Source organism: Thamnophis elegans, chromosome 8, assembly GCF_009769535.1.
Source record: "Thamnophis elegans isolate rThaEle1 chromosome 8, rThaEle1.pri, whole genome shotgun sequence".
In the NCBI taxonomy this organism is placed as follows: Eukaryota; Metazoa; Chordata; class Lepidosauria; order Squamata; family Colubridae; genus Thamnophis; species Thamnophis elegans.
In genome coordinates, this window is record NC_045548.1 from 78,825,141 (window position 1) to 78,852,059 (window position 26,919).

The 26,919-nt window shown below is 47.6% G+C and overlaps 1 protein-coding gene across 1 annotated transcript; it reads left to right on the plus strand.

Annotated features, from left to right (window-relative positions):
* Positions 1-26,328, plus strand: NAPRT (nicotinate phosphoribosyltransferase). The gene is made up of 13 exons (XM_032223308.1): positions 1-212; positions 4,042-4,169; positions 5,501-5,583; positions 7,833-7,963; positions 10,204-10,319; positions 12,839-13,032; positions 14,090-14,230; positions 16,604-16,688; positions 17,815-17,895; positions 19,797-19,899; positions 22,910-23,067; positions 23,808-23,915; positions 25,800-26,328. Exons 1-13 carry the CDS (start codon positions 5-7, stop codon positions 25,860-25,862), a joined length of 1,599 nt encoding a protein of 532 aa, XP_032079199.1. The 5' UTR covers positions 1-4; the 3' UTR covers positions 25,863-26,328.
* Positions 26,329-26,919: the final 591 nt, after the last annotated feature.

Here is a 26,919-nt window from a genome sequence, read left to right on the forward strand (position 1 = left end):
GGGCATGGAGGGCGGGCGGGGCTCGCTGGTGCTGCTGACCGACCTCTACCAGTTCACCATGGCCTACGGCTACTGGCGGGCAGGGAGACACCGCCAGCCAGCCGCCTTCGAGCTCTTCTTCCGCCGCTGCCCCTTCCAGGGCGCCTTCGCCCTGGGCGCCGGCCTGCACGACTGCCTGGCCTTCCTCCGCGCCTTCCGCTTCAGCCCCGCAGGTGAGGCGCCGCTCGGGGGTCTGGGGGGGCGGGAGGGGGACCCTAGGGACAAGGCGGGGCTCCCCAAAAGGGCCCCCCAGCCCTCGCGGGCGCCCGGTTGGAGACCATGGGTTGGGGGACGGAGGGGGGGGCGGATGGGAGGCTGGGAATGGCTGAGCCTCGGGGGTCGCGGAAGACCCCCAGGTTCCCCAAAAGGACCTGGGATTTCTCCCCCCACTCTTGCGTCAACCCACGTGCGCCTAGGGATCTTCCCTGCAGCAGCGGTGGGATCTCTTAGTGGTCTCCCATCCAGGGATGAGCTTGAGCCAGCAGGGTCTTTTCCCTAACTGGGGGGAGGGGGCACCCTAAGACGAAGCCTGGGCTCCCCAAAAGCCCCCCCCCAGCCCTTGCGGATGCCTGGTTGAAGACCATGGGTTGGGGGGGCGGATGGGAGGCTGAGAATGGCTGAGCCTCGGGAGTCACAGAAGACCCCCCAGGTTCCCAAAAAGGACCTGGGATTTCTCCCCCCCCCCCGCCTTGCGTCAACCCACCTGTCCCTAGGGGTCTTCCCTGCAGCAGCGGTGGGATCTCCTGGTGGTCTCCTATCCAGGGATGTGCTTGAGCCAGCAGATCTTTTCCCTAACTGGGGGGAGGGGGCACCCTAAGACAAAGTTTGCAAGAAGAAACTAGACACTCACTTATCCGAAATCGTATAGATTATCCTGCTTGAGCGGGAGGCTGGACTAGAAGACCTCCAAAGTCCCCTTCCAGCTCCTGTCCCGCTCTAAATTATTCCCCAAAGCACCAAAAGGCCGGACAAGAAACAATGGGTGGAAACTAATCAAGGAGAGAAGCAACCTCGAATTCAGGAGAAACTTCCTGACAGGACCGTTAGCCAGTGGAACAGTTTGCCACCAGAAGTTGTTTTGAAGACTGGACAGTCACCTGTTTGAAATGGTGTAGGGTCTCCTCCTTGAGCAGGGGGTTGGACTAGAAGACCTCCAAGGTCCCTTCCAAATATTATTCTGTAATTCTTTTAACTAGTGGAACAGCTTGCCTCCAGAAGTGTCCCAACACTGGAGGTTTTCAAGACGAGACCGGACAGCTATCTATCAGAAATACCATAGGTCTCTTGCAAGAGCAGGGGGTTGGACTAGATGACCTTTGAGGTCCCTTCTAACTCTACTACTGTTACTGTACAATCAAGGGTCTAATGTGGCAGAAGAGCAACCTAGAACTCTAGGATCAATTTACTGATGGTGAGACCAATCAACCCATGGAACAGAATTTCCCTTCGGAAGTTGTGGGAGCTTCATCCCTGGAGGCTTTCAAGAAGAGACAGGACTTCCATCTGTCGGAAATGGTTTCCTGCTTGGGTGGGTGGGGGGCTGGACTAGATGACCTACAATGTCCCTTCCAACATGGCTATTCTGTTCCCAGAATTCCATTCTATGATCATACTTTCTATGATCATGTGCATCCCTCCCATCAAGCCCAGATAACCATCTGGAATAGATCCCCTGCTTAAGCAGGGGGTTGGACTAGAAGACCTCCAAGGTCCCTTCCGGGCCGTGTTATTCTGTTTACTATGGTGCTGAATAAAGGACCACACAGGAAGGAAATTTAAAAAGTAAGAATGTTCACCAGAACAGGACATTGGCTTAAGTTCCTAAAATCCCCACACCCTGTAAGTATGTGTGTGTGTTGTATTTGTGCTGATAAATAAAGGGAGACTAGTATAGATCTATTTCAAGCTATTTAGCTCAATTTAAAAAGTAAGAATGTTCACCAGAACAGGACATTGGCTTAAGTTCCTAAAATCCCCACACCCTGTAAGTATGTATGTGTGTGCGTGCGTGCGTGTGTGTGTGTGTGTGTTGTATTTGTGCTGATAAATAAATAAAGGGAGACTAGTATAGATCTATTTCAAGCTATTTAGCTCTCATCAGCTAGCCATACCCTTACTGGGATTCGAACCTGGGCAGTATTGCATCTTAGGCAGATGTGTTAACCACTAAGCCACAAGATTCTTCTCCTTATCTATCTATCTATCTATCTATCTATCTATCTATCTATCTATCTATCTATCTATCTATTGATAAGGAGAAGAATCTTGTGGCTATAATATATAATATATATATTAATGGGCCCGTTTGTATCCTCCCCCAACTGTCAAATTCTAGGATCCTGCAACCATCTTTTTTCTCCCAAATTTCTCCGCAGTTTTCATCTCTCCAGATGCTACCCTCTGACTTTGTTTCCCCGATTCTTTTCTCATTGATGCTTCCTTTATCCGTTATGAAATGTATGCGCCACCCATCTCTTATCCAAGAACATAAATAGACTTGGCGCTAAGCAAGGAACATTTCCTGCAGATTCTGTTTCCCTGTTCACCCGCTTCTGCGTCTGTTTTTTAAAAAGAAGCCTGCTCATATTTATTCTTTTCAACTCTCTCTCCTTTATCCAGGTTTTATTCAGGCTTGGAAACTTGACATCCAGTTCTTGGGCGTTCAGCCCTCAGATGCTGAATTGGATTCTTGCAAGATTTTTTTTTTGCTCCTGGCAGCTTGGGAGGAGGAGATGGGAGGCCGGGTGGGGGTGGAAGGGGCCAATCCTGCTTTGGACGGAAATCTCCCTTAAGCATCCCGGATAGATGGTGGCTGACCTCCAGCCCAACTGGGAGGGGAGGGGAGGCCTTGTGGGTTATGGTTTCCTTGGTCCAGCTCTTCCTACTGAATCCACCTGGATTTGAGAAGTCTAAAAACTGGCTTCCCAGAGCAAATACAGGGTATAAATCTTTAACAAGCATATTCTACGACAAACTAAAAGAAAGTTGGTATCATCTTTCATTTGAGCTTTAACTCCTCTTTTGTTAGGCTAACTCTAAACAGATTATATCATTCCTTGCTTCTTCAGTCATAAACTATCTGGAATTTCTTAGTCCCATATTTATTTTGAGTATAGTCAATCCATCTTCTCCACTCCAGTTTATATTTCTCGTTTGAGTGGTCCTTGAGATATGCAGATATTTTAGCCATCTCTGCTAGGTTTGTGACTTTTAATGTCCATTCTTGAATAGTAGGCAAATCTTCCTTCTTCCAGTATTGCACCACCAACAGTCTAGCTGCAGTTATTAAGTGCAAAATCAAGTTAGTCTCTATGACAGTACAATCAGTAGTTATACCTAACAAGAATAAAAATATTTTTAAAAAGAGGATAAAGTTTACTTCTCATTTTCCTTTACATTTCAATTGCCTTTTATTTCAATTCTGTTCTCTTTCCCAATTTATTCAATTTCCTGTTTGTTTTTGTCCATATTCATTTTCTATCCAATGATTAAAAACATCCCTGTAGCTTATAATACTCCGATTATTCTTTCCCTTTAATTGCCAACAATCTGTTCATTTCTGCACAGTCTGATTGTCAAATTTCCTAGCGATGCCCTAATTAAATCACAATTATCGAGTCAAGGTTTTAGTGCAAAACCAGTGACTTATTAGGTGATCCATTAGGCAAGATCTGTTCAGAGGCAAGCCTGTGCTTTGCTTGATTTTTTTCTCCTGAACTTTAGCCCTGTTCCTCCCCTCCCCTCTGTCTGTGTCATCAATCACATTCCCCTATGAGTTGCACCCCTCCCAAGCCTGCTGAAGTAATCTGAGATCCGACTTCAGCTGACATTATGCGTGGAATGCACTCCACCTCCTTTCTACTATGATAACGCAGGGGAGTTGATACTAATGTTTTTTTTTAATTACCTCTCCCTCCGAGGGAATATTTCCCATTTTCCAATTTCCCCCTTTTTTTAAGGGAAAGTGTCTTTGATCTCTTACTTGGCTTTCCTTTGTTTCAGATATCGAGTACTTGAAGTCCATCCTTCCTGCGACGACCGAGGAAGCTTTCTTTGAGTACTTGCACACAGTGGATGCCTCCGAGGTCTCCATCTCGTCTGCCCCAGAGGGCTCGGTGGTTTTCTCCAGGGTGGGTACAGCTTCCGCCAGTCTCCTGGGAGAAAGGGCAGCGTGCAGGAGCTCAGAGGACCCAGGAAGGAATGCTGGCCCTTTTCTTACCTTGGAGGGGGAAGGAAGGAAGGTGGAAGGAAAGAGTGGGAAGGAAGGAAGGAGGGAGGGAAGAAGTGATGGAAGGAAGTGTGGGAGGGAGGGAAGGAATAGAGGAGAGAGGGAGGGAGGAAGGAATGGAAGGAGGAAAGAGATGGGAGGTATGGAGGGGAGGAAGGAATGTGGGAGGGAATGAAGGGAGGAAGAAGGAATGTGAGGAGGAAGGAAGGCATAGAAGGAGGAAATGAAGGATGGGTGGGTAGGAAAGAAGGAGGGAGGAAAGGGTGGTTGGGAAGGATGGAAGGGTGGGAAGGAAGGAAGGAATAGAGAAGGGAGAAAGAGGACAGAGGGAGGAAGGAATTGGAAGGAGGGAAGAGACGGAAGGAATGGAGGAAGGAGGGTAGGAGGAAAGGAAGGAATGTGGGGAGGATGGAAGGAAGAGGGAAGAGGAAGGAAGGAATAGAAGGACGGTGGGTAGGAAGGAAAGAAAGAAAGAAGTGGATGGGAGGGAAGGAATAGAGAGGAGAGAGGGAGGAAGAAAGGAAGGAATGGAAGGAGGCGAGGGATGGAGGGGAAGGAATGTGGGAGAGAATGAAGGGAGGAAGAAGGGTGGGAAGAAAGGAAGGAATGTGGGTAGGACAGAAGGAATAGAAGGAGAGAAGGAAGAGTGGGTGGGTAGGAAGGGAGGGAGGAAAGGAAGAAATGTGGGGAGTGAGTGAGAGAAGGAAGGATGGAATGGGAGGAAGAAGGGTGGGAAGAAAGGAAGAAATGTGGGTAGGACGGAAGGAATAGAAGGAGGGAAGGAAGAGTGGGTGGGTAGGAAGGGAGGGAGGGAGGGAGGAAAGGAAGAAATGTGGGGAGGGAGGGAGAGAAGGAAGGATGGAATGGGAGGAAGAAGGGGGGAAGGGGAGGAAAGGAAGGGTGGGAAGGAAGAATAGTGGAAGAGAAGGAAGGAAGGCAGGAGAGACTGGGGGAAGGAAGGAGGGAGAAGGCATGAAAAGGGATGAAAGGGGAGAGGGGAAGGAATTAAAGGAGAGGGTGGAAAAGAAAGAAGAAGGAAATGAAGGGAGGAGAAGGGATGGGAGGATGAGAGGAAGGGAAGGAAGGATGGTTAAATTCAACCAGCCCACAACTAACCCAGAAGGCTTGTGTGTTCTGAAGCTCATCCCCAAGGGACCTTCTGGCTACAAGTCCCAGAGCCTTGGGGAGAATGTCTCACCTCCCAGCTTCTCTTCCTTGATTCTGCTCATCCAGGTGCCGTTACTCCAGGTCAGGGGTCCCTTGTTGGTGGTCCAGCTTATGGAGACCACCCTGCTCTGCCTGGTGAACTACGCCAGGTGAGTCTGTATGTGGAACCCGGGAGGTTTGACGTGTTCCCATCCCCAACAACAACAAACTTCCTGTCTTGGCTCTAAAGCAGTGTTTTTCAACCTTGGCGACTTTAAGTCCTGTGGACTTCAACTCCCAGAATTCCCCAGCCAGCTATGCTGGCTGGGGGATTCTGGGAGTTGAAATCCACAGGACTTAAAGTCGCCAAGGTTGAGAAACACTGCTCTAAAGCCATAGAATAGAATAGCGTAGAATATTTTCGACTTTAAAACCTTCCCAGTTCGAAATGACCCCTTTTGAATGTGAATCACTCCGGCCCATTCCGAAAACTTTTTCAAAGTTGCGATATTGGGCATCTATTTTCTTGGGAAATTGAACAGTTTTCCCCCAAATGGATCTGAGGTTGATATTTCAAGGTTTGCTGAATAAAGGTAACAAATTCCACAAAAGTCCTGGATCCCAAATTTTGGACAAATTCTATAAGCTCTGTCCCGTTTGAAGTACCTTGGCTCAAAAATTGATGTCCTACAATGCACTGTTTCCCTCAGTTAAGGGTTACAGGAAGAATAGTTTTAGTAGTATATAAATAAAAACAACAGGAATGGAATAGAAAATAAAAAAATATATAGAATAGAAAAGAATAGAAAAGAAATATAGAATAGAATAAAAATATAGAATAGAAAAGAAATAGAATAGAATAAAAATATAGAAAAGAAAAGAAATATGGAAGAGAAAAGAAATATAGAAAGAATAGAAATATAGAATAGAAATATAGAATAGAAAAGAAAAATAGAATAAAATAGAATAGAATAGAATTATAGAATAGAATAGAAAATATAGAATAGAATAGATTATTATAGAATAGAAAAGAAAAGAAATATAGAAAGAATAGAAAATAGAATAGAATAGAAATATAGAATAGAAAAGAAAAATATAGGAATAGAATTATAGAATAGAAAATAAAATAAAAGAAATATAGAATAGATCATTATAAAATAGAAAAGAAAAGAAATATAGAATAGAAAAGAAATATAGAATAGAAAAGAAATATAGAATAGAAATATAGAATACAGAATAGATTAGAATAAAAGAATAGAAATATAGAATAGAATAATAACTATTGTCACAATAACTCTATTGTCCCTTTGAATGTACATTAATCAGCATACATTAAAATGAAGTTTGCTTGCCTGCAGCTCTCAAAGGCTCCCCACCTCCAATAGACACTACTTGAACATGGCAAAATAAATAGATTTTGTAGATTGAGTCGTAAAGGATCCCTATATATATAGATTTCCACAGGATATTTTGGAGGTGAAAGGTTAGCTCGTCCAGCCCATCGAAGCCACCAGGCTCTGTAAATGCTCTTTCAAAGCTTAGGTGGTGCATCGTTTTATGCCAAACTTTCAGGTGCATTAGGAAAGAAAGGACTGTAAACGAACATTTAAAATGCAACCAGTCCTTGCACCGCCCTTAACTGCTTTCGTGCTCTGTAATAGGTGGGTGGCTAGGACGCCACCTTGAGTTTGCGGAGTTTCGCTGCCTTGAACTCTGGGGAGGGTGGATGAACGGCGGAAGGCTTGGGAAATCGAAAGTAGCTGCTGTATCTCCTTGAGACCCTGCTTCAAGGTCACTTGGCTGGAAAAAGGAGGGAGTCACACTCCAACCTTGGCTTGAACTCATTGTTAAGAGCCGAGGTGGCGCAGTGGTTAGGGTGCAGCACTGCAGGCCACTACAGCTGACTGTTATCTGCAGTTCAGCGGTTCTAATCTCACCGGCTCAGGTGGCGCAGTGGTTAGGGTGCAGTACTGCAGGCCACTTCAGCTGACTGTTATCTGCAGTTCAGCGGTTCTAATCTCACCGGCTCAGGGTTGACTCAGCCTTCCATCCTTCCGAGGTGGGTGAAATGAGGACCCAGACTGTGGGGGCGATATGCTGACTCTGTAAACCGCTTAGAGAGGGCTGAAAGCCCTACGAAGCGGTAGATAAGTCTAACTGCTATTGCTATTATGAAAAGATCTCGCTGTACCTCCTTGGTTGAAGGAGGGCTGGGCCATGGGAAACGGTTAAGGGTGGGAAAAGTTGAACGTAGGGATTTTGGTGGGCGATTTTCAGTTCTGGCTTTGCACTACTGCAATGCACTTGGCCCCTAATAAAACGATGCCTTTCTCAACAAAATGGAGCCGGGCATCGTTTTTACTCAGCGGTTTTAAGTTTCGGCAGGCCTGACCTTCCCCAATGGGGTTTTCTTCTGCAGTCTGGTGGCCACAAACGCCGCCCGCTTCCGCCTCGCAGCTGGCCCTGGCAAGAAGCTGATGGAGATGGGTCTGCGCCGGGCTCAGGGCCTGGACGGAGGTCTCTCGGCATCCAAGTACTGCTACGTGGGCGGTAAGGTCCCGTTTGCGACTCTCCTCCCGAAGGCGGCGGTGGTGGGAGGCCTTAGCTCAGCCCCAGCAGGTGGACCAGACGATGAGCTCAGCTCCAGCGGAAGGCTAAAACTGCGTTCATGGGGAATGGGCATGGCTACAGAATGTCTCTCCCTCTCTCTCTCTCTCTCTCTCTCCCCCTCTCTTCCCTGCTTTCTCCATTTCTCCCTCTTTCTCTCCCCTTCTCTCTCCATTTCTCTCGCCCTCTCTCTCCTTTTCTTTCCCTCCCCCTCTCTTTCTCTCCCTCTCTCTCCCCCTCCCCCTCTCTCTCCCTTCCTCTCTCCCTTTCTCCCTCACTCCCGCTCTCTTCCTCCCTCTTTCTCCTGCTCCCCACACTCCCCCTCTTTCTCCATTTCTCCCTCTTTCCCCCCTCTCCCTTCCTCCTTCTCTTTCCCTCCCTTTCCCCTCTCCCTCCCTCTCCCCTTCTCTCACCATTTCTCTTGCCCCCTCTCTCCTTTCCCTCCCTCTCTTTCCCCCTCCCTCCCTCCCTCTCTTTCCCTTTCTCCCTCTCCTCACCCCCTTTCTCTCCCCCCTCTCCCTTCCTCCTTCTCTTTCCCTCCATTTCCCCTCTCCCTCCCTCTCCCCTTCTCTCTCCATTTCTCTTGCCCCCTCTCTCCTTTCCCTCCCTCTCTTTCCCCCTCCCTCCCTCCCTCCCTCCCTCCCTCTCTTTCCCTTTCTCCCTCTCCTCACCCCTTCTCTCCCCCCTCTCCCTTCCTCCTTCTCTTTCCCTCCATTTCCCCTCTCCCTCCCTCTCCCCTTCTCTCTCCATTTCTCTCACCCCCTCTCTCCTTTTCTTTCCCTCCCTCTCTTCCCCCCTCTCCCTCCCTTTCTCCTTCTCTCTCCCTTTCTCCCTCACACTTCCCCTCTTTCTCCATTTCTCCCTCTTTCTCTTACCCCTTTCCCTTTCTCCTTATCTTTCCCTCCCTTTCCCCTCTTCCTCCCTCTCCCCTTCTCTCACCATTGCTCTTGCCCCCTCTCTCCTTTCCTTTCCCTCCCTCTCTTCTCCCTCCCTCCCTTCCTCCCTCTCTTTCCCTTTCTCCCTCTCCCCACACTCCCCCTTTCTCCATTTCTCCCTCTTTCTCTCATCCCTCTCCCTTCCTCCTTCTCTTTCCCTCCCTTTCCCCTCTCCCTCCCTCTCCCCTTCTCTCTCCATTTCTCTTGCCCCCTCTCTCCTTTCCCTCCCTCTCTTTCCCCCTCCCTCCCTCTCTTTCCCTTTCTCCCTCTCCTCACCCCCTTTCTCTCCCCCCTCTCCCTTCCTCCTTCTCTTTCCCTCCATTTCCCCTCTCCCTCCCTCTCCCCTTCTCTCTCCATTTCTCTCACCCCCTCTCTCCTTTTCTTTCCCTCCCTCTCTTCCCCCCCTCTCCCTCCCTTTCTCCTTCTCTCTCCCTTTCTCCCTCACACTTCCCCTCTTTCTCCATTTCTCCATCTTTCTCTCACCCCTTTCCCTTCCTCCTTATCTTTCCCTCCCTTTCCCCTCTTCCTCCCTCTCCCCTTCTCTCACCATTGCTCTTGCCCCCTCTCTCCTTTCCTTTCCCTCCCTCTCTTCTCCCTTCCTCCCTCTCTTTCCCTTTCTCCCTCTCCCCACACTCCCCCTTTCTCCATTTCTCCCTCTTTCTCTCATCCCTCTCCCTCCTTCTCTTTCCCTCCCTTTCCCCTTCTCTCTCCATTTCTCTCACCCCCTCTCTCCTTTTCTTTCCCTCCCTCTTTCCCCCTTCCCTCCCTTCCTCCCTCTCTTTCCCTTTCTCCCTCTCCCCACACTCCCCCTTTCTCCATTTCTCCCTCTTTCTCTCATCCCTCTCCCTTCCTCCTTCTCTTTCCCTCCCTTTCCCTCTCCCCTTCTCTCACCATTTCTCTCGCCCCCTCTCACCTTTTCTTTCCCCTTCCCCCCTCTCCCTCCCTTCCTCTCTCCCTTTCTCCCTCACTTCCCCTCTCTCTTTCTCTCCCTCTCTCTGCCCCCTCTCCGTCTCTCCCTCTCTCTCCCTTAAGTGATCATAAACCACTTTTTTTCAGTGCTTTTGTGGCATTGTACGGCCACTAAATGAATGGACGTAAGTCGAGGATTGCCTGGATCCATCTATGAAGCCTGAACCCAAGCGGTTCTACCGAAGGCTAGTGAAGGGAAGTCCTTGGAAGTCCTGCCTAAGCGCCTCTCCTCCCTCTCCTCATTCTCACCTCCCGTCTCCCAAATTTATCTTTTCCCAGGTTTTGATTTCACCAGCAACGTCCTGGCCGGGAAACTCTACGGGATTCCAACTCTGGGAACTTTGGCTCATTCCTACGTCTCCTCCTTCACCTCTATGGATGACGTCAACACACAGGTTAGTATTCCGGGGGGGGGGGGGGGCAAGAGAAGGTCCCCCAAAAAATCACTGTGACTAAATTGCCAGAAAGAAGAGGCAGTTTGGCCCTTCCAACTCTGTTATTCTGTAAACCAAGGAGAAAGTGACTGTAAACAGTCGTAACACATGTGTTGGGTCTTTTACGACATTTCTCCAGGAAAAGGCCAAGATTTTCTCTCTGGATCTAGTCCAGGATGAATTTGTAGGATTCCACAGAGTTTCACGCTCCAGTGTTTGAGGGGCTGCCCCAAAGAAGAGGGGGTCAAATTATTCTCCAAAGCACCCGAAGGCAGGACAAGAAACAGTGGATGGAAACTAATCAAGGAGAGAAGCAACCTAGAACTAAGGAGAAATTTCCTGACAGTGAGGACAATTAACCAGTGGAACAGAAGTTGCCTCCAGAAGTTGTGAATGCTCCAACACTGGAAGAAGAGTTTGTGCAACCATTTGTCTGAAATGGGACGGGCTCTCCTGATTGAGCAGGGGGGCTGGACTAGAAGACCTCCAAGGTCCCTCTGTGATTCTGTTAAATTGCTTGAAACTGGCTTCCTTTATTGTTTTCCAAGAACTGGTTTCTTCTACCCTGGGCAGGGGATTCGGCCAAGAAGCTAAATGCTGGGATGACGCAAAGCCATCACTGGGTTCCCATAATGTGCTGTAGTTCAATGAATGGGCTCCAGGATGCTTTGATGGCTCTTTGTCGCACTATTAATACCACAGATGGGTGCCTGTCACACGATAGAGACACCCAGCCTGTAATGTGCATTGGGGGGGACTCTCCATCTCGGCTTGATGCCAAGCTAAATGCAAACAGAGCAAGAAAACTTAATTAAATCACGAAGGATTCTTGCCTCCCTTGATAATTAAAGGAGGGGGAGAAGCTGGAAATTCAGTTATTTCCTATGTTGAGAGAAAGGTTTCTCTCTGGATCTAAAGACTATTGAAGATAGACCTAGACAGCATCAGTAGAAGAGAAGATAGGCCAGGATTGAACTACGTGGTCTCTTTGAGCTTTTCTTGCAGATGTTATTTTCTTCCTTCCTTCCTTCCTTCCTTCCTTCTCTCTCCTTGGTGCTCTCTGAACTTGGTGGTTTCTTGCAGATGTTTCATGACCCAGATAGTTAACCCCAACAATGATATCTCCCTCCCTCCCTCTCTTCTTCTTTTTCCCTTCCTTCCTTCCTTCCTTCCTTCCTTCCTTCCTTCCTTCCTTCCTTCCTCCCTTCTCCTTGAACTTGCTGGTTTTCTTGCAGATGTTTCATGACCCAGCTAGGTAACATCAACAATGATATCTCCCTCCCTCCCTCTCTTCTTCCTTCCTTCCTTCCTTCCTTCCTTCCTTCCTTCCTTCCTTCCTTCCTTCCTTCCTTCCTCCCTCCCTCCCTCCCTCCCTCCCTCCCTCCCTCCCTCCCAGTGCTCTCTGATATTGTTTCTTTTCTTGCAGTCATTTCATGAGCCAGCTAGGGAACATCATCAGTGCTAGAAGGAGTGGGGGTTTCCTCTGTTTATGTATAAGTGACTTGCCCTGTCAGTGGTGTTGTGTTCTCAGCGATTCCTTGATTAGTTTGTTCTTAACTGAGTTGGTACTTTTTTATTGGATTATTATTTACTGCTTGGTGTTGAGGAAAAGGGCGGGACAGAAAAACACAGGCAAGTTAAGAATTGGAAAATATAGTATTAAGAAATCCCAGACTAAGATTAAGATCAGGAATGATATAAATTGTTTAAAGTTAGCCTAGCAAGGAGGAGCTAAGCTCAATGTAAAGATGTTATCAATTTTCTATTCTTTTTTCAAATATATTCTAGACTGTTTTTGTTAAAGATTTATACCGTGTATGGGTTCTGGGAAGTTGGGGGAGGGAAGGCTGGGGGGGGGGTTGGGGGGATGAATATTAGGTTTGACGAGGGGTGTTAGATTTTAAAGTAATATGATTGCACATGTATACTGTCTTCTCTTATTTTTTCTTTAAAACTAAGATATGTTAAGTATATTGATAGGGAAGCATAAATACCATCATCATAGAATGGAGTTTGCTCAGAAGCGGAAATACACCAATGAGAGGAAGAGTGGGAAACAGAGGAGAGAAGAAAGATGGGAAGAGAGGGATAGGAGAGAGGGTAAGGGGGGAAGATGAGGAGGATAAGGAGGAGTGGAATGAAGAGAGAGGAGAAGGAGAAAAGAAGGGGAAGTAGAGTAGAAAAGGATGATGGAGGGAAGAAAGGAGGTAGGAGAGAGGTAGAAGAAAGAGGGGTATGGAGAGCAGAAAAGCTAATAATGGGTTTTTATCTTTCTGGGTGTTGATGACAAGAGGAACTGATGTAATTACTACTTAATACAATAGGATATTGGCTACGTAATAGTATACATGTGATTATATGTTATGAAAGTGGAAAATAAAAAAAGTATATTTCAAGAAATCCCAGACTCTTCAGATGGTGGCTGAAGTACTGGGGCACCTTGAGATGTGGTTGTGCAGTCTCTCTCTCTTCCCCAGTAGAGCCTGCTGCCCCTGACTGGGAAGGAACCCATGGACTTTCCAACTTTAGTGGACAAGTGGTTGACCCAAGTGTGCCAGTTACTCCACATCCCGCCGGAGAAGGTGAGCTGCGGAGAGCGGGCAGCCTTCATGTCCTACGCCATCGCCTACCCTCACAACTTCCAAGGCCTGGTGGACACCTACTGTGTCATGAGGTAAGGAAAAGGAAGGCTGAAAGCCCCATTTTGGGGTGGAATCTTGGAGTGGGATGAGATTTGGGGTGGGACTGGCCTGGTCATCCTTGGCTGGATCCAGAAGCTAAGCAGGGAAGGGGGGGAATGTCAAACCTCGGAGGGGAGACCACGAAGGAATCCTGAAGACCAAAGCTAGAAGAAGGCAATGATGAACCATTTCTGTAAGACTCAAGACTTAGCTGTCAAGGGATGAGATCTGGCTGAAGATCTTGAGATGAATGAATGTCTCATAGATAGTGAATGGATCGGATTCCATAGGACAGTGGTTCCCAAACTTGGCAACTTTAAGACTTGTGGACTTCAACTCCCAGAATTCTCCAGCCAGCAGAGCTGGCTGGAGAATTCTGGGAGTTGAACTCCACAAGTCTTAAAGTTGCCAAGTTTGGGAACCACTGCCATAGGACAATAATTGACTGGGAAGTCTTCCATATATGCTCCTTGGGATCTGCTAGAAGAGAATATTCGTAGCTCAGTTTCGAACGTGATAGTCCTTGATGCTCTCTGAGCCTGGTGGTTTTCTTGCAGACGTTTCATTACCCAACTAGGGAACATCATCAGTGCTCGAAGGGAGTGGGAAGGGGATTGCTCTGTCTTTGTTGGTGGGTGTATCTTATTTGAATCTTCTTACAGAGCCCTGTTGAAAATCCATCAGGAACTCCCATGTAAATACTCCATAATACTTTTGCACACTTTTAAAAGGAAAAAGGGGAAAGTTTCTCCCCCACTTTCTTTTTTTTTTAGAACAATGCAGGAAAAGGAAACGGTGTAAATCTGCTGTTGAGCACAATATCAGACAGAGTAGTAACATTTTAAGAAATGTTACCTTAAGGCAGAGGTCCTGCGAATAGTTTCTCCAAACATACATTTTTTAAATTAAAAAAACCATCTCGCTTAGCAACAGAAACTTGGGGCTCCTTGGTGGTCGTAACTCAAGAACTAACTGTAAAGAACAATGCAAGAATGGCATCATCAGGCACGATCCCTGAGGAGAGCTTGACGGATACTTTGATCTTCTCAGGAGTGGCATCCCCAATTTTTGCGCCGTCGCCCTGGCCTTGAACCAGCTGGGATACCGAGCCATCGGGGTGCGGCTGGACAGCGGAGATCTGGCCAAGCAGTCGGTGGAGATCCGGCACATCTTTCGGACCTGTAGTAAGCAGTGAGTTGGGTGGGGAGTTGTTAGGGGTGACTCCCGGAAGGGGCCAAGGATGAAACATTGGCAGCTAAGGGTCTCTTGGTTTCAATTTGCCATTAGAGTAAGACAGGGGGGGTCAAACTCATATCGTCATGGCAGCGTCACATGACGCATTGGAACTCCCACCCCACCCCACCTTCGCTAAACTGGGCGTGGGTGTGGCCAGTGTGTGTGAGACGCATCTGGAGTTTGACAGCCCTGGAGTAAGAGGTAGGAGGCGTTGCTCTCGAATGGGTTAGATGGGGAAACAAAACTTCTATGATTCTGCTGAATGAAGGCTGGGAAAGCCTGAAATCTGTTCAAGGACATCACCATAGGTGCGGACTTGAAGCAGACGGTTCCCAAAACTATGAGAACTTGTTTTACATGAACCAACTACGTGAGAGTTTGTGGCTTTGGCTTGAAAAAGTATCGGGTTTTCTTAGTTATTTTATTTTATTTTATACATCTCATTTTGTGAATGGTTTGGTTCCTGAGTTTCATACATTTCAATGCATCTAATCATAACAATATTATTCTTAATAAATACAGTTTATTTTCATTCTTGATTCTGCTAACGCATATTTTCTACTGTCAACTTTCATTTCTAAACCTTCTCATAATTCTACCCTACTTCCTGTCCTCTTAATATCAATTTTTACTATTTCTCCCCTCATATTTCTACCTCTATTTTAGCCCTCTTCCTCCCCACCCCTTGCCTTATCATTATGGTAATCAAGGACGCAATCTTTCCTTTTTTTTTCCTTTTTCAATATTTCAATATGTCAGTCATGATCTTTCTCTAGCTTTTCATGATTAATGACATTTTATTTTAATGTATGTATTGTTTTCTCCAATCCTTCACTTCTTGTAATCCTACTCTTAGTACGAGCTGATTTTCCCACTTTACAGTTCGCATGCTAATATTCATTACATTACTACATTCGTAGCATACATTCAAAAGTAATTTTTATCTCTTACACCGCGTATAGAACAATAGTCCAACTTATGTAATTCTACTATTCATACATATGATTAAAGTGCTTTCATACAATATTTCATTTCACCTTTTCTTTTCGTTCTCCTTTATCTCACTTCTTTCACCCTCATCCAAATTTTTAATCATCTTTTTTGCGGGGGCTACATTTCTTTTAGCTCATCTATTCCATCTACTTTTAAATCTGTATTTTGCCTTTCCCCAACCCTCAGGAGCACTCTGCAGGCTTCAGCAGGGCTGGGAGAAGGGAAAAATCCCCCTGTTTTTGCAAAAAAATGGTCCGTTTTTTACACAAATGACTTGCGTTTTTGCCTTCTCCCAGCCCTGCTGAAGCCTGCAGAGGGCTCCTGGGGGCTGGAGGAAGGCAAAAACATTTTTTTCTTACTTACCTCTTTGAAATCTTGGTGTATCTTATATAACTTAACAGCTGAAGCGATTCCCTTAATTGTTTTGGCAAGAGAGGTCAACATTCATTTAATGACTGCCTCACTTAGCAACATAAATTGTGGTCATAAGTCAAGGACTGCCTGTAATAACATTGTGGTCTTAACTTTTTTTCTTTTACAAACTGCTATTTCCTTTCTTGCACTACTTTATTCAGAAAAATTACATTACAAAATCCAAAGGGGAATAATAAATAATAAAATAATAATAAAAAAGGGGAATGTGTGTGTGTGTGTGTGTGTTGTATTTGTGTTGATAAATAAATAAAGGAAGACTAGTATAGATCTATTTCAAGCTATTTAGCTCTCATCAGCTAGCCATACCCTTACTGGGATTTGAACCTGTGCTGTATTACATATTAAGCAGTTGTGTTAACCACTAAGCCACAAGGTTCTCCTCCTTTATCAGCTGAGCCAGGGAAATAGGTATATATTTAAAGTCACAACCTCTGGTATGCCCAGATATGGGAGGAAGCTCACTGCTTCCATTCTCTGTCCATCGGCTCATCACAAGAGACCATCCAGACAGAAACCCAATATTTTTTACTGTTGCCTTTGTTACATTTGTGTTGTATTTGTGCTGATGAATAAATAAATAAAGGGAGACTAGTATAGATCTATTTCAAGCTACTTAGCTCTCATCAGCTAGCCATACCCTTACTGGGATTCGAACCTGGGCTGTATTACATATTAGGCAGATGTGTTAACCACTAAGCCACAAGGTTCTCCTCCTTTATCATATACATACATACATACATACATACATACATACATACATACATACATTAGATTTTCACAACCCCCGGTATGCCCAAATATGGGAGGAAGATCACTACTTCCATTCTCTGTCCTTCAGCTCGTCTCTTGTGCTCGTCTCCTGGATGGCAGAAACCCAATATTTTTACTGTTGCCTTCTAGTTTCCAGGTTCCTTGGTTCGAGACGATCCCCATCACAGTGAGCAACGATGTCAGCGAACAGAGCTTGGAAGAATTGTCTCGAGAGGTGAGGATACACCGATGCCGCTTGGCATGGGGTGGGGTGGGGGGAAATGCTGTATAAAAATTGATGAAATAAGTAAACGAGAAAAAAATATTAGCAATATAAAGATTAAAAGTCACATGCTAGAACACAGGGGGAAGTGCCGAGGTGGCGCAGTGGTTAAATGCAGCATTGCAGGCTACTTCAGCTGACTGCAGTTCGGCGGTTCAAATCTCACCGGCTCAGGGTTGACTCAGCCTTCCATCCTTCCGAGGTGGGTGAAATGAGGGATGCTGCCAACAGCAGTGTGGAAAAAAAGTTGTAAGATTTTTTTCCAGTGCTGTTGTAACTTTGAATAATTACTAAACAAATGGTTGTAAGTTGAGGACTATATGAGGTGAGAACGATGAAAGCTACTCATCTAATAAATAGAGGGTTGTGTTCTGACTGAGGCTTCCTGGGACCCTGAAGCAAACTCCTGGTCCCGACAAAACCCCCTTTTATTAATTGTCTCTGAATTCTGCTCATTCCCATCCAGCAAAGTCTTTCAAGGGAGGATTTACAGTCACAGACCTCATCTGGCTTGGAGAGCTGCCAGGATGATATCTGCAAAACTTGGCCAGGAGTCTCGGAGAATCACGAATCAATGAGGCGAACTAATTGTCTCCTGCAAACTCCACTCCCCTTTCGCTCCTCTTTTATGTCATCTGGGAGGGGCCATTCACCGTCCCCCTGTGGCCTTACTCCCAAGTCGACCCCTGTTCTTTAGCTGTTCCCTTCATCTGGCAGCTCTGCGCATGAGCACACTGGGAACAGGCTCCAGCTGTTCTTCTGCCTCACCGATCTCCGACTCCGAAGGCAGCTGATAACTGTCGGACAGCCCTGGCCCCCTCTCTGCCTCCGACACAGAGCCCTCCTCAGAGCCTTCCCCAGACTCCAGGACTGGCCCATGTCCCTCCCCAGCCTCCTCACTCTCCGAATCTGCTGCCAGCTCCGTTGGCCACTGGTGGGCCACAACAGGTTGATCTGAATTTGAGGTTCAAAAGCCCGCTCTTGATTTGTGTGACGTTGTGAGGTTTTGTCTGTGTGTCATCCACCCGTAAACCTGGGCTCAGGAGTTCCTCTCTTGGTTTTGCTGTGCTCCCTGCAGGGAAATGAAATCGATATGATTGGCGTGGGGACACACCTGGTGACCTGTCCCCTTCAGACTACCTTGGGCTGCGTCTACAAGGTAACCAACCCCTCCGGACCCTTCCCACTCTCTCCCTGCCTTCCGTAAGGCCACTAAAACCTGGCTGTTCCGGCAGGCCTGGGGCTCGACCCCAAAATATGGTCCAGCCCCACTTGGAACGGAGTGCATAGTGTGTTTTTAAATCTATCTCTTCTTTTTTCTATTCCTTTTGATTTATTTGTATTGTTAGCTGCCCGGAGTCCTACGGGATTGGGGGGCATACAAATGCTATTAAACTTTGAACTTTGAAACTCTGCCCCACGGGAACAGCCTTTTGGCCTGGGGTGAAAGAGGAGGTGCTCTTCGGGGGAGGCAAAAGCCAGATTGCTTCTCTAGGGCTGCCATTGCAGGCCAGGATCCCTGCCGTGGGGCAGGGGAGACGGCTCAACCCTCTAGAGCAGAGGTGGGGAACAATGGCCTCTTTAGGACTTGTGGCTCTTCAACTCCCAGAATTCCCAAACCTCCCCCCATGGGCCCCCTCGCTTCTGGCGCTCCCGGGAAACCCGAAGACCCGCTGGCTGGCCTGTGCATGCGCGTGCAGGAAACACGAAGAACAACTGGCTGGCGTGTGCATGCACATGTGGGAAATCCGAAGACTAGCTGGCCGGCGCATTCATGCGCCGGCCAGCTGGTCTTCGGATTTCCCACATGTGCATGCACACGCCAGCCAGTCTTCAGGTTTCCGGTGCTCCGGCACACGCATTCCAGTTTGGGCACATGGTGCCAAAAAGGTTTTCCATCACTGAGCTGGGGTGACCAGGGAAAAGGGCCTTCTTGGTGTTGGCCCCCTCCCTGTGGAACATCATCCCTGCAGAGGTCAGACAGGGGCCCCACTTTGAATTCTTTGGCAAGGCTCTGAAGACGGGGCTCTGCAAATATGCCTGGAGACCCCAGGTTAGTACGGGGTTTATGGAGGAGGAGGAGGAGGAGGAGTTGAAAGGGAGGAGGAATTTATGTAGTAAATTACCCAACTAGGGATCATCATCAGTGCTAGAAGGGAGAGGGGTTTGTGGAGAGGAGGAGGAGGAGGACTGTAGGGTCCTTGGTGCTCTCTGAGCTTGGTGGTTTTCTTGAAGACATTTCATAACCCATCTAGGTAATTGAATCAGTGCTAGAAGGGAGTGGGGTGTTCATGGAGGAGGAGGAGGAGGCCAATGGACTCCTTGGTGCTCTCTGAGCTTGGTGGGTTTCTTGAAGACGTTTCATAACCCAACTAGGTAATTGAATCAGTGCTAGAAGGGAGTGGGGTGTTCATGGAGGAGGAGGAGGAGGCCAATGGACTCCTTGGTGCTCTCTGAGATTGGTGGCTTTCTTGAAGACGTTTCATAACCCAACTAGGTAATTGAATCAGTGCTAGAAGGGAGTGGGGTGTGCAGGGAGGAGGAGGAGGAGGCCAATGGACTCCTTGGTGCTCTCTGAGCTTGGTGGTTTTCTTGAAGACGTTTCATAACCCAACTAGGTAATTGAATCAGTGCTAGAAGGGAGTAGGGTGTGCAGGGAGGAGGAGGAGGAGGCCAATGGACTCCTTGGTGCTCTCTGAGCTTGGTGGTTTTCTTGAAGACGTTTCATAACCCAACTAGGTAATTGAATCAGTGCTAGAAGGGAGTAGGGTGTGCAGGGAGGAGGAGGAGGCCAATGGACTCCTTGGTGCTCTCCGAGCTTGGCGGTTTTCTTGCAGACGTTTCATTTCCTAGCTAGGTAACATCCTCAGTGCTGGCATCTAGTTGGGTAACGAAACGTCTGCAGGGAACCAATCGAACTCAAGGACTTCCAATTGCATTTATTGATTAAATGTATGTGCCAGCCCTCCCACCTGTAGGGCAATGTCCTACATACCTGGGAGCAGGTGGCCCCGAACGAGGTTCAGCCTCTTAACCTGTTGCCTTTGGCTCCGTCTTTAGCTGGTTGAAGTCAACGGGTCTCCAAGGCTGAAAGTGACCGAAGACCCAGAGAAGACCACCTTGCCTGGAAAGAAAGTGGTCTACAGACTGTGGGATGAAGCAGGTGAGGCAGCCGGTCACCTTCAACCTCACCTAAGTAGCCAACCGGTCTCAGAGTCTCTTGGCCTACCTGACCTCCTGGGGTCTTGGAAAGGCGGGGATTTCCTTAGCAGAGATGTCGAGTGCTTGAGGGGAAGAAGAGTTGTGATATTGAGGTGGTGGGACTACCTGGAGGAGCTAAACCCACTGAGCACCCCCAATGGGGTGTCCAACCTTGGCAGTTTTAAGATTGGGTGGGCTTCAACTCCCAGAATTCCCCAGCCAGCTGTCCTATCCTGTCCCGTCCCATCCCATCCTATCTTATCCTTAAGAGCCGAGGTGGCGCAGTGGTTAAATGCAGCACTGCAGGCTACAGTTCTGCAGTTCGGCTGTTCAAATCTCACCGGCTCAGGGTTGACTCAGCCTTCCATCCTTCTGAGGTGGGTAAAATGAGGACCCGGATTGTTGTTGGGGGCAATATGCTGACTCTGTAAACTGCTTAGAGAGGGCTGAAAGCCCTATGAAGCGGTATATAAGTCTAACTGCTATTGCTATTGCTATCCTATCCTATCCTCCTATTCTATACTATACTATACTATACTACCGTATCCTATTACCCTACTCTATTCTCCTATCCTATCTTATCCTATCATACCCTACTCTGCCCTACCATAACCTATCCTAACCTCCTATTCTATACTATCCTAACCTATTCTCTCACCTATAACCCTACCCTACCCTATTCTCCATTTCAAATATGTTTTATTTTCATTTTTCATTTTCATTTCATACAGTCACATATATACTGTGCATGACTGGGGCCATATAACATTGAGCAATAAACACAGCCATCCTTGTCAAAAATACTCCACAAAATACAAAACCAATATACCACTTCAACCCTCCATACACCCTTTCTTTCACCCCCCTCCAACTTTCCTTTCTCCCCTCCAACATTCCCCTCTCCTACTTCCCCTCCCCCCTCTATCACTCCTTTCTCCCAATACACTCCCTCCCTTCCATCTCTCCTTCCGATCCTCTCTCCCACCCTCTCTACCCCTCCCTCTTCTTTCCCTCTGCTCCTCCCTTCGGTGTATTTCTACTATCCTATTCTCCTATCCTATCGTTCCCCATCCCATCCTTTCCTAGCTTATCCCAACCTCCGATCATACCCTCCCCTACCATAGCCTATCCCATCCTCCTATTCCATACCATCCTACCCTATCCCTATCCTATAGTGGTGAAATGCAATTTTTTTTTGCCACTGGTTCTCTGGGGGTGGCTTGGTGGGGGTGGGTGGGTCATGTGACTGGGTGGGCGTGGCCAACTGTTTTAAAAAAAATTGAAGCATTTTATTTACTACCGATTCGCCCAAACCGGTAATAAAAAAAAATGCTTTGAGAAGTTAAAAAAAAAAGCTTCAGTTGTGCCGTGCGATTGTGGGAACCTTCTCTCCCCCTTCCCCTTTTTAAAAGCATTTTTAAAATACCAGTTTGGGTGGAAATAGGTAGTAAAAAAAAAATCTTTAAAAAGTGGAGGGGGGGGGGGGAGGTTCCCACCTTCACATTGCACAGCTGATAGTCATGGAACCCTTTTTTTAAAAAAAAACTTTTTAAAGCATTTTTTTCTTGCCGGTTTGGACGAACAGGCAGGGAAAAAAATGCTTTAAAAAGCGAGAAAAAGAGCTTCCAATGATCACCCAGCTCACAGCTGATCCGTGCGATTGTCGGAAGCTTTTTTTTACTACCGGTTCTGAGAACCAATGGCAATCGTCCCTTCCCATTCCGAGAACCAATGGCAATCGTCCCTTCCCATTCCGAGAACCAATGGCAATCGTCCCTTCCCATTCCGAGAACCAATGGCAATCGTCCCTTCCCATTCCGAGAACCAATGGCAATCGTCCCTTCCCATTCCAAGAACCAATGACAATCGTCCCTTCCCATTCCGAGAACCAATGGCAATCGTCCCTTCCCATTCCGAGAACCAATGGCAATCGTCCCTTCCCATTCCGAGAACCAATGGCAATCGTCCCTTCCCATTCCGAGAACCAATGGCAATCGTCCCTTCCCATTCCGAGAACCAATGGCAATCGTCCCTTCCCATTCCGAGAACCAATGGCAATCGTCCCTTCCCATTCCGAGAACCAATGACAATCGTCCCTTCCCATTCCGAGAACCAATGACAATCGTCCCTTCCCATTCCGAGAACCAATGACAATCGTCCCTTCCCATTCCGAGAACCAATGACAATCGTCCCTTCCCATTCCGAGAACCAATGGCAATCGTCCCTTCCCATTCCGAGAACCAATGACAATCGTCCCTTCCCATTCCGAGAACCAATGGCAATCGTCCCTTCCCATTCCGAGAACCAATGACAATCGTCCCTTCCCATTCCGAGAACCAATGACAATCGTCCCTTCCCATTCCGAGAACCAATGGCAATCGTCCCTTCCCATTCCAAGAACCAATGACAATCGTCCCTTCCCATTCCGAGAACCAATGACAATCGTCCCTTCCCATTCCGAGAACCAATGGCAATCGTCCCTTCCCATTCCAAGAACCAATGGCAATCGTCCCTTCCCATTCCAAGAACCAATGACAATCGTCCCTTCCCATTCCGAGAACCAATGACAATCGTCCCTTCCCACTCCGAGAACCAATGGCAATCATCCCTTCCCATTCCGAGAACCAATGACAATCGTCCCTTCCCATTCCGAGAACCAATGGCAATCGGCCGAACGAGGAGGATTTCATCCCTGCTATCCTACCATCCTACCCTACTCTCTCCTACCCTATTCTCCTGTCCTACCATCTCCTACCTGATTTGGAGCATTAAAAGGGAGTTTGACCTCTCAGCTGGCTGTGTGACCTTCATGCCTTGTCCTGGGTCATCAGAGACTCGTCGCCTTTCTTGGACAGTTGGCTGGCTAGGAGGAGAATCTGCTGGATGAGACAGGTGCTGTCCGTCACAAGCATCTACCCATCTGTCCTAAGCCAGGTGTTCCTTCCAACCTCGCCTCTCCTGGTTCTCTGCAGGCTTCCCATGCATGGACCTCATGGCCCTGGAGGAAGAGCCGGCTCCTGAGGCTGGCCAGGAGGTGGAGTGTTGGTCTCTAGGAGGGACCGAGAAAGCCGGGAAGGTGATTCCTTCTGCAGTGGAAGTCCTCCACCTCGTCTATTTTAAAGATGGACAGGTAAGGGGGTTAAACTCCTTCTGGCAGCCTGGGAATCAGGCTGTCTTGTAGCATGGCATCTCCGGGTGTAATGGAATCTCATCCCGAAAGAGGAGAGAGACACAACCTCAATCAATCAGAATTGAATAGAATAGATATTGGAATATAGAATAAAATTTAGAATAGAATTAGAATAAAGAATAAAATAGAATAGAATAAAGAATGGAATAGAATAAATATTGGAATATAGAATAGAATAGAATAGATATTGGAATATAGAATAAAATTTAGAACAGAATAGAACAGAATAGATATTGGAATGTAGAATAAAATTTAGAATAGAATTAGAATAAAGAATAAAATAGAATAAAGAATAAAATAGAATAGAATAAAGAATGGATTAGAATAAATATTGGAATATAGAATAGAATAGAATAGAATAACAGAGTTGGAAGGGACCTTGGAGGTCTTCTAGTCCAACCCCCTGTTACTAACTTAACAAATGCAATGATTCATATAACAGCTTTGGCAAGAAAAGTTGTAAGGAGCCAAACTGAATTAACAAATGTTTTCACTTAGCAACATAAACTTTGGGCTCAACTGTGGTCATAACTCAAGGACAACCTGTATCTTTGAACCGTCACTAAACGAATGGTTGTAAGTCAGGGACTTACATTGCGGCTGTTCAGGATCAAGAGGGGCTGCCGCCGATTCGAACCATTTATGTTCCCCTTTCTCTTTCTGCTTTTCTCACCCCAAAGATTTGCCGGCCCCTGCCCACCCTGTTGGAGATCAAGGTGCACGCTCAGATGTCCTTGGATAAACTCAACCCTGTCCATAAGAGGCTGCAGGATGCGGAGGCCTACCAGGTACAGGTGGGGGGGGAGGGTTTCAGCCCCATCTTTTTAAATCTCATTTTCCTCAGAAAGGCCACCTTAGAGAGAAAGAAATGCCCCTGAGGTTGGACTTGTGAGCATAGGGTGTGCAGCTAATGAGTAGGCTGGCTTGGTCACTCAACATTTGCAAGACCCTGGTGAAGTGGGCACAACAGTACTTGCATTTTCTGTGTCACGTGAGAAAAGTACATCTTCCTCTCACTGTCCTTACCACTTTCTATAACCGAGAGCATCCTGCCATACGGCATTACTCTCTGGTTTGGAAGCATCACTGCTTCAGACAGGAAGGCAGTGCATAGAGTGGTGAGGACAGCAGAAAAGATCATTGGCAGTTCACTCCCCTACCGTCAAGGACACGGCACATAAGCGATGCTTCAGCAGGGTCCCCGGGATTGTCTGGGATGCTACTCGTCCTCTTCACAACCCGTTCTCCTTCTTACCTTCAGGGAGGGGGCTTCAGGGTATCCAAAGCACAACATCCAGATTCGGTCACAGTTTTGTTCCATACAGCATCAACCTTGTGAACTCCTAAAGTCTCTTCTTTCCACTAAATATTCAAGATGGACGGTGATTAACATTTATATGTATTTATAAGTATGCACACACACACACACACACACACACACACACACACACACACAGATTGTTGGGGGCAATAGGCTGACTCTAAATGGCTTAGAGAGGGCTGTAGAAGTCCTGAAGCGGTATACAATTCTAAATGCTGTTGCTAAGTGGGAAGGAGGGAGGGAGGGTGGGAAGGAAGGAAGGAAGGAAGGAAGGAAGGGGCGTGGTGGCGCAATGATTAGAGTGCAGTATTGCAGGCTGACTCTGCTCACTGCAAGCGGTTCGATGCCAACCAGCTCAAGGTTGACTCAGCCTTCCATCTTTTTGAGGTCAGTAAAATGAGGACCCAGATTATTGGGGGCAAGAGGCTGACTCTGTAAGCCACTTAGAGAGGGCTGGAAAGCACTGGGAAGCGGTATATAAGTTGTAAGTGCTATTGCTATATGTAACACAATTTCATTTTTAATGTGTGCCTGTGTGCCCCCAGTAAAAAATGACAATAAAGGTTATCTTATCTTAGAAGGCTCAGATGGGCTAACTTACCATATTTTTCGGAGTATAAGACGCACCTTTCCCCCCAAAAAAATAGGGTGAAAATCTGGGTGCATCTTATACACTGAATACAGCATTTTTGGCCTCCCGAAACCTTCACAAAAATGGATGTGCAGAGGGTTTGGGAGGCCTGCAAAGTGCTCCTGGGGGCTGGGGAGGGCAAAAACGAGTGAAAAATGGACCATTTGTTGCTCATTTTTGCCCCATAGGAGCCCCCAGGAACATTCTACAAGCCTCCCAGAGCGTATGCATGCCCTGTTTTTTGCAGAAAATTGGCCCTCTTCAAAATCTTGGTGCATCTTATACTCCGAAAAATACGGTAGTTCAAAATCTGGGACCCACGGCTCCAAAGGGAATGACATTGGGGCAAACTATGGCTGCTTCAACACTATTAGAGTGCAGTACTGCAGGCCACTTCAGCTGACTGTTAGCTGCAGTTCGGCGGTTCAAATCTCACCGGCTCAGGGTTGACTCAGCCTTCCATCCTTCCGAGGTGGGTAAAATGAGGACCCGGATTGTTGTTGGGGGCGATATGCTGACTCTGTAAACCGCTTAGAGAGGGCTGAAAGCCCTATGAAGCGGTATATAAGTCTAACTGCTATTGCTATTGCTTGCTGCTGGAGTCCGGTGATCTTCATTCTCTACCTTCTGTGACAGTTTCCCAGCCAATCTAGCAATCCCTTGCTTTCTCCTCCTCACCCAGCAGCAGCCACTTAACCTTGGATTGCTTCCACATCTCAGGTGGCCGTGACAAGGAAGCTCTACCAGCTCCTCCTCGACCTGCAGAAGGACAGCTGCTCCTGAGCATCACTCCGGGGTCACAAACGGAAACCATCTGGTGGCTGCGGTGGGGATCTGGACTGAACAAGACCCCAAATTATTGGCGGGGGTGTGGCCAACCTCCAAGCGGCTCACCTCCGACGTCCGTCTACGCCCTCGTCTCTCCAACTCCGTTATCCTGAATCGCACACCCGTACACAAGTCTCTGGGTCACTTTCCCCAAGGAGCTGGCTGGGGATTATGGGAGCGTTGGCCAAGTGACTGGGAGAGAGCAGAGGGCCTGTGGGGTTGATAGAAGAACCCAACCAAATTTTCTGCGTCCCAGCGCAGGGGTGTGGCCAGACCAGATGCGAATCGCTGGTAGGATGCAGGAAGAAGGATGTTGATAGCCACGGTGATGTTGGGACACGAGTGATCTGCCTCCCCCACTCCCCACAGCCCACCCACCCAAAATCCAATGTGTGAGTTTGAGTTTGAGTTTATTGGTTTTGTATGCCGCCCACTCCCGAAGGACTCCGGGCAGCTTACAATAAACAAGGGAAGGGGATAAATAAACAAAACAACACTTTAAAATACACAACATTCACAATTTCCGTGGGGCTGGATGTTTCACAAGCCCCCCGGCCTGCTGGAGCAGCCAGGACTTGGTGGCTTTGCGGAAGGCCGGGAGGGTAGTAAGGGTCCAGATCTCCACGGGGAGGTCGTTCCAAAGGGCTGGAGCTGCAACAGAGAAGGCTGTCCCCCGGGGGATCGACATTGGCTGGCGGATGGAATCTGGAGGAGACCTAGCCTGTGAGATCTAATCGGTCTTTGGGAGGTGATCGGCAGGAGGCGGTCTCTCAGGTACCCAGGTCCGATGCCATGTAGGGCTTTATAAGTAACGACCAGCACCTTGAAGCGGGTCCAGAGACTAATGGGTAGCCAGTGCAGCTCGCGGAGGATAGGTGTGACGTGGGTGTACCTGGGTGCACCTACAATCGCTCGCGCGGCTGCGTTCTAGACTAACTGAAGTCTTCGAACACTCTTCAAGGGCAGCCCCATGTAGAGTGCGTTACAGTAATGTATTTCTTTGCTGCTTCGA

What these genes read in the sequence shown, in the direction of transcription:
- NAPRT (XM_032223308.1), top strand. Translation starts at nt 5, where the DNA reads ATGGAGGGCGGGCGGGGCTCGCTGGTGCTGCTGACCGACCTCTACCAG. An exon ending in GCTCGGTGGTTTTCTCCAGG is followed by an intron (nt 4,170 to 5,500) that starts GTGGGTACAGCT and finishes CTGCTCATCCAG; the next exon opens with GTGCCGTTACTCCAGGTCAG. An exon ending in TTTCGGACCTGTAGTAAGCA is followed by an intron (nt 14,231 to 16,603) that starts GTGAGTTGGGTG and finishes GTTGCCTTCTAG; the next exon opens with TTTCCAGGTTCCTTGGTTCG.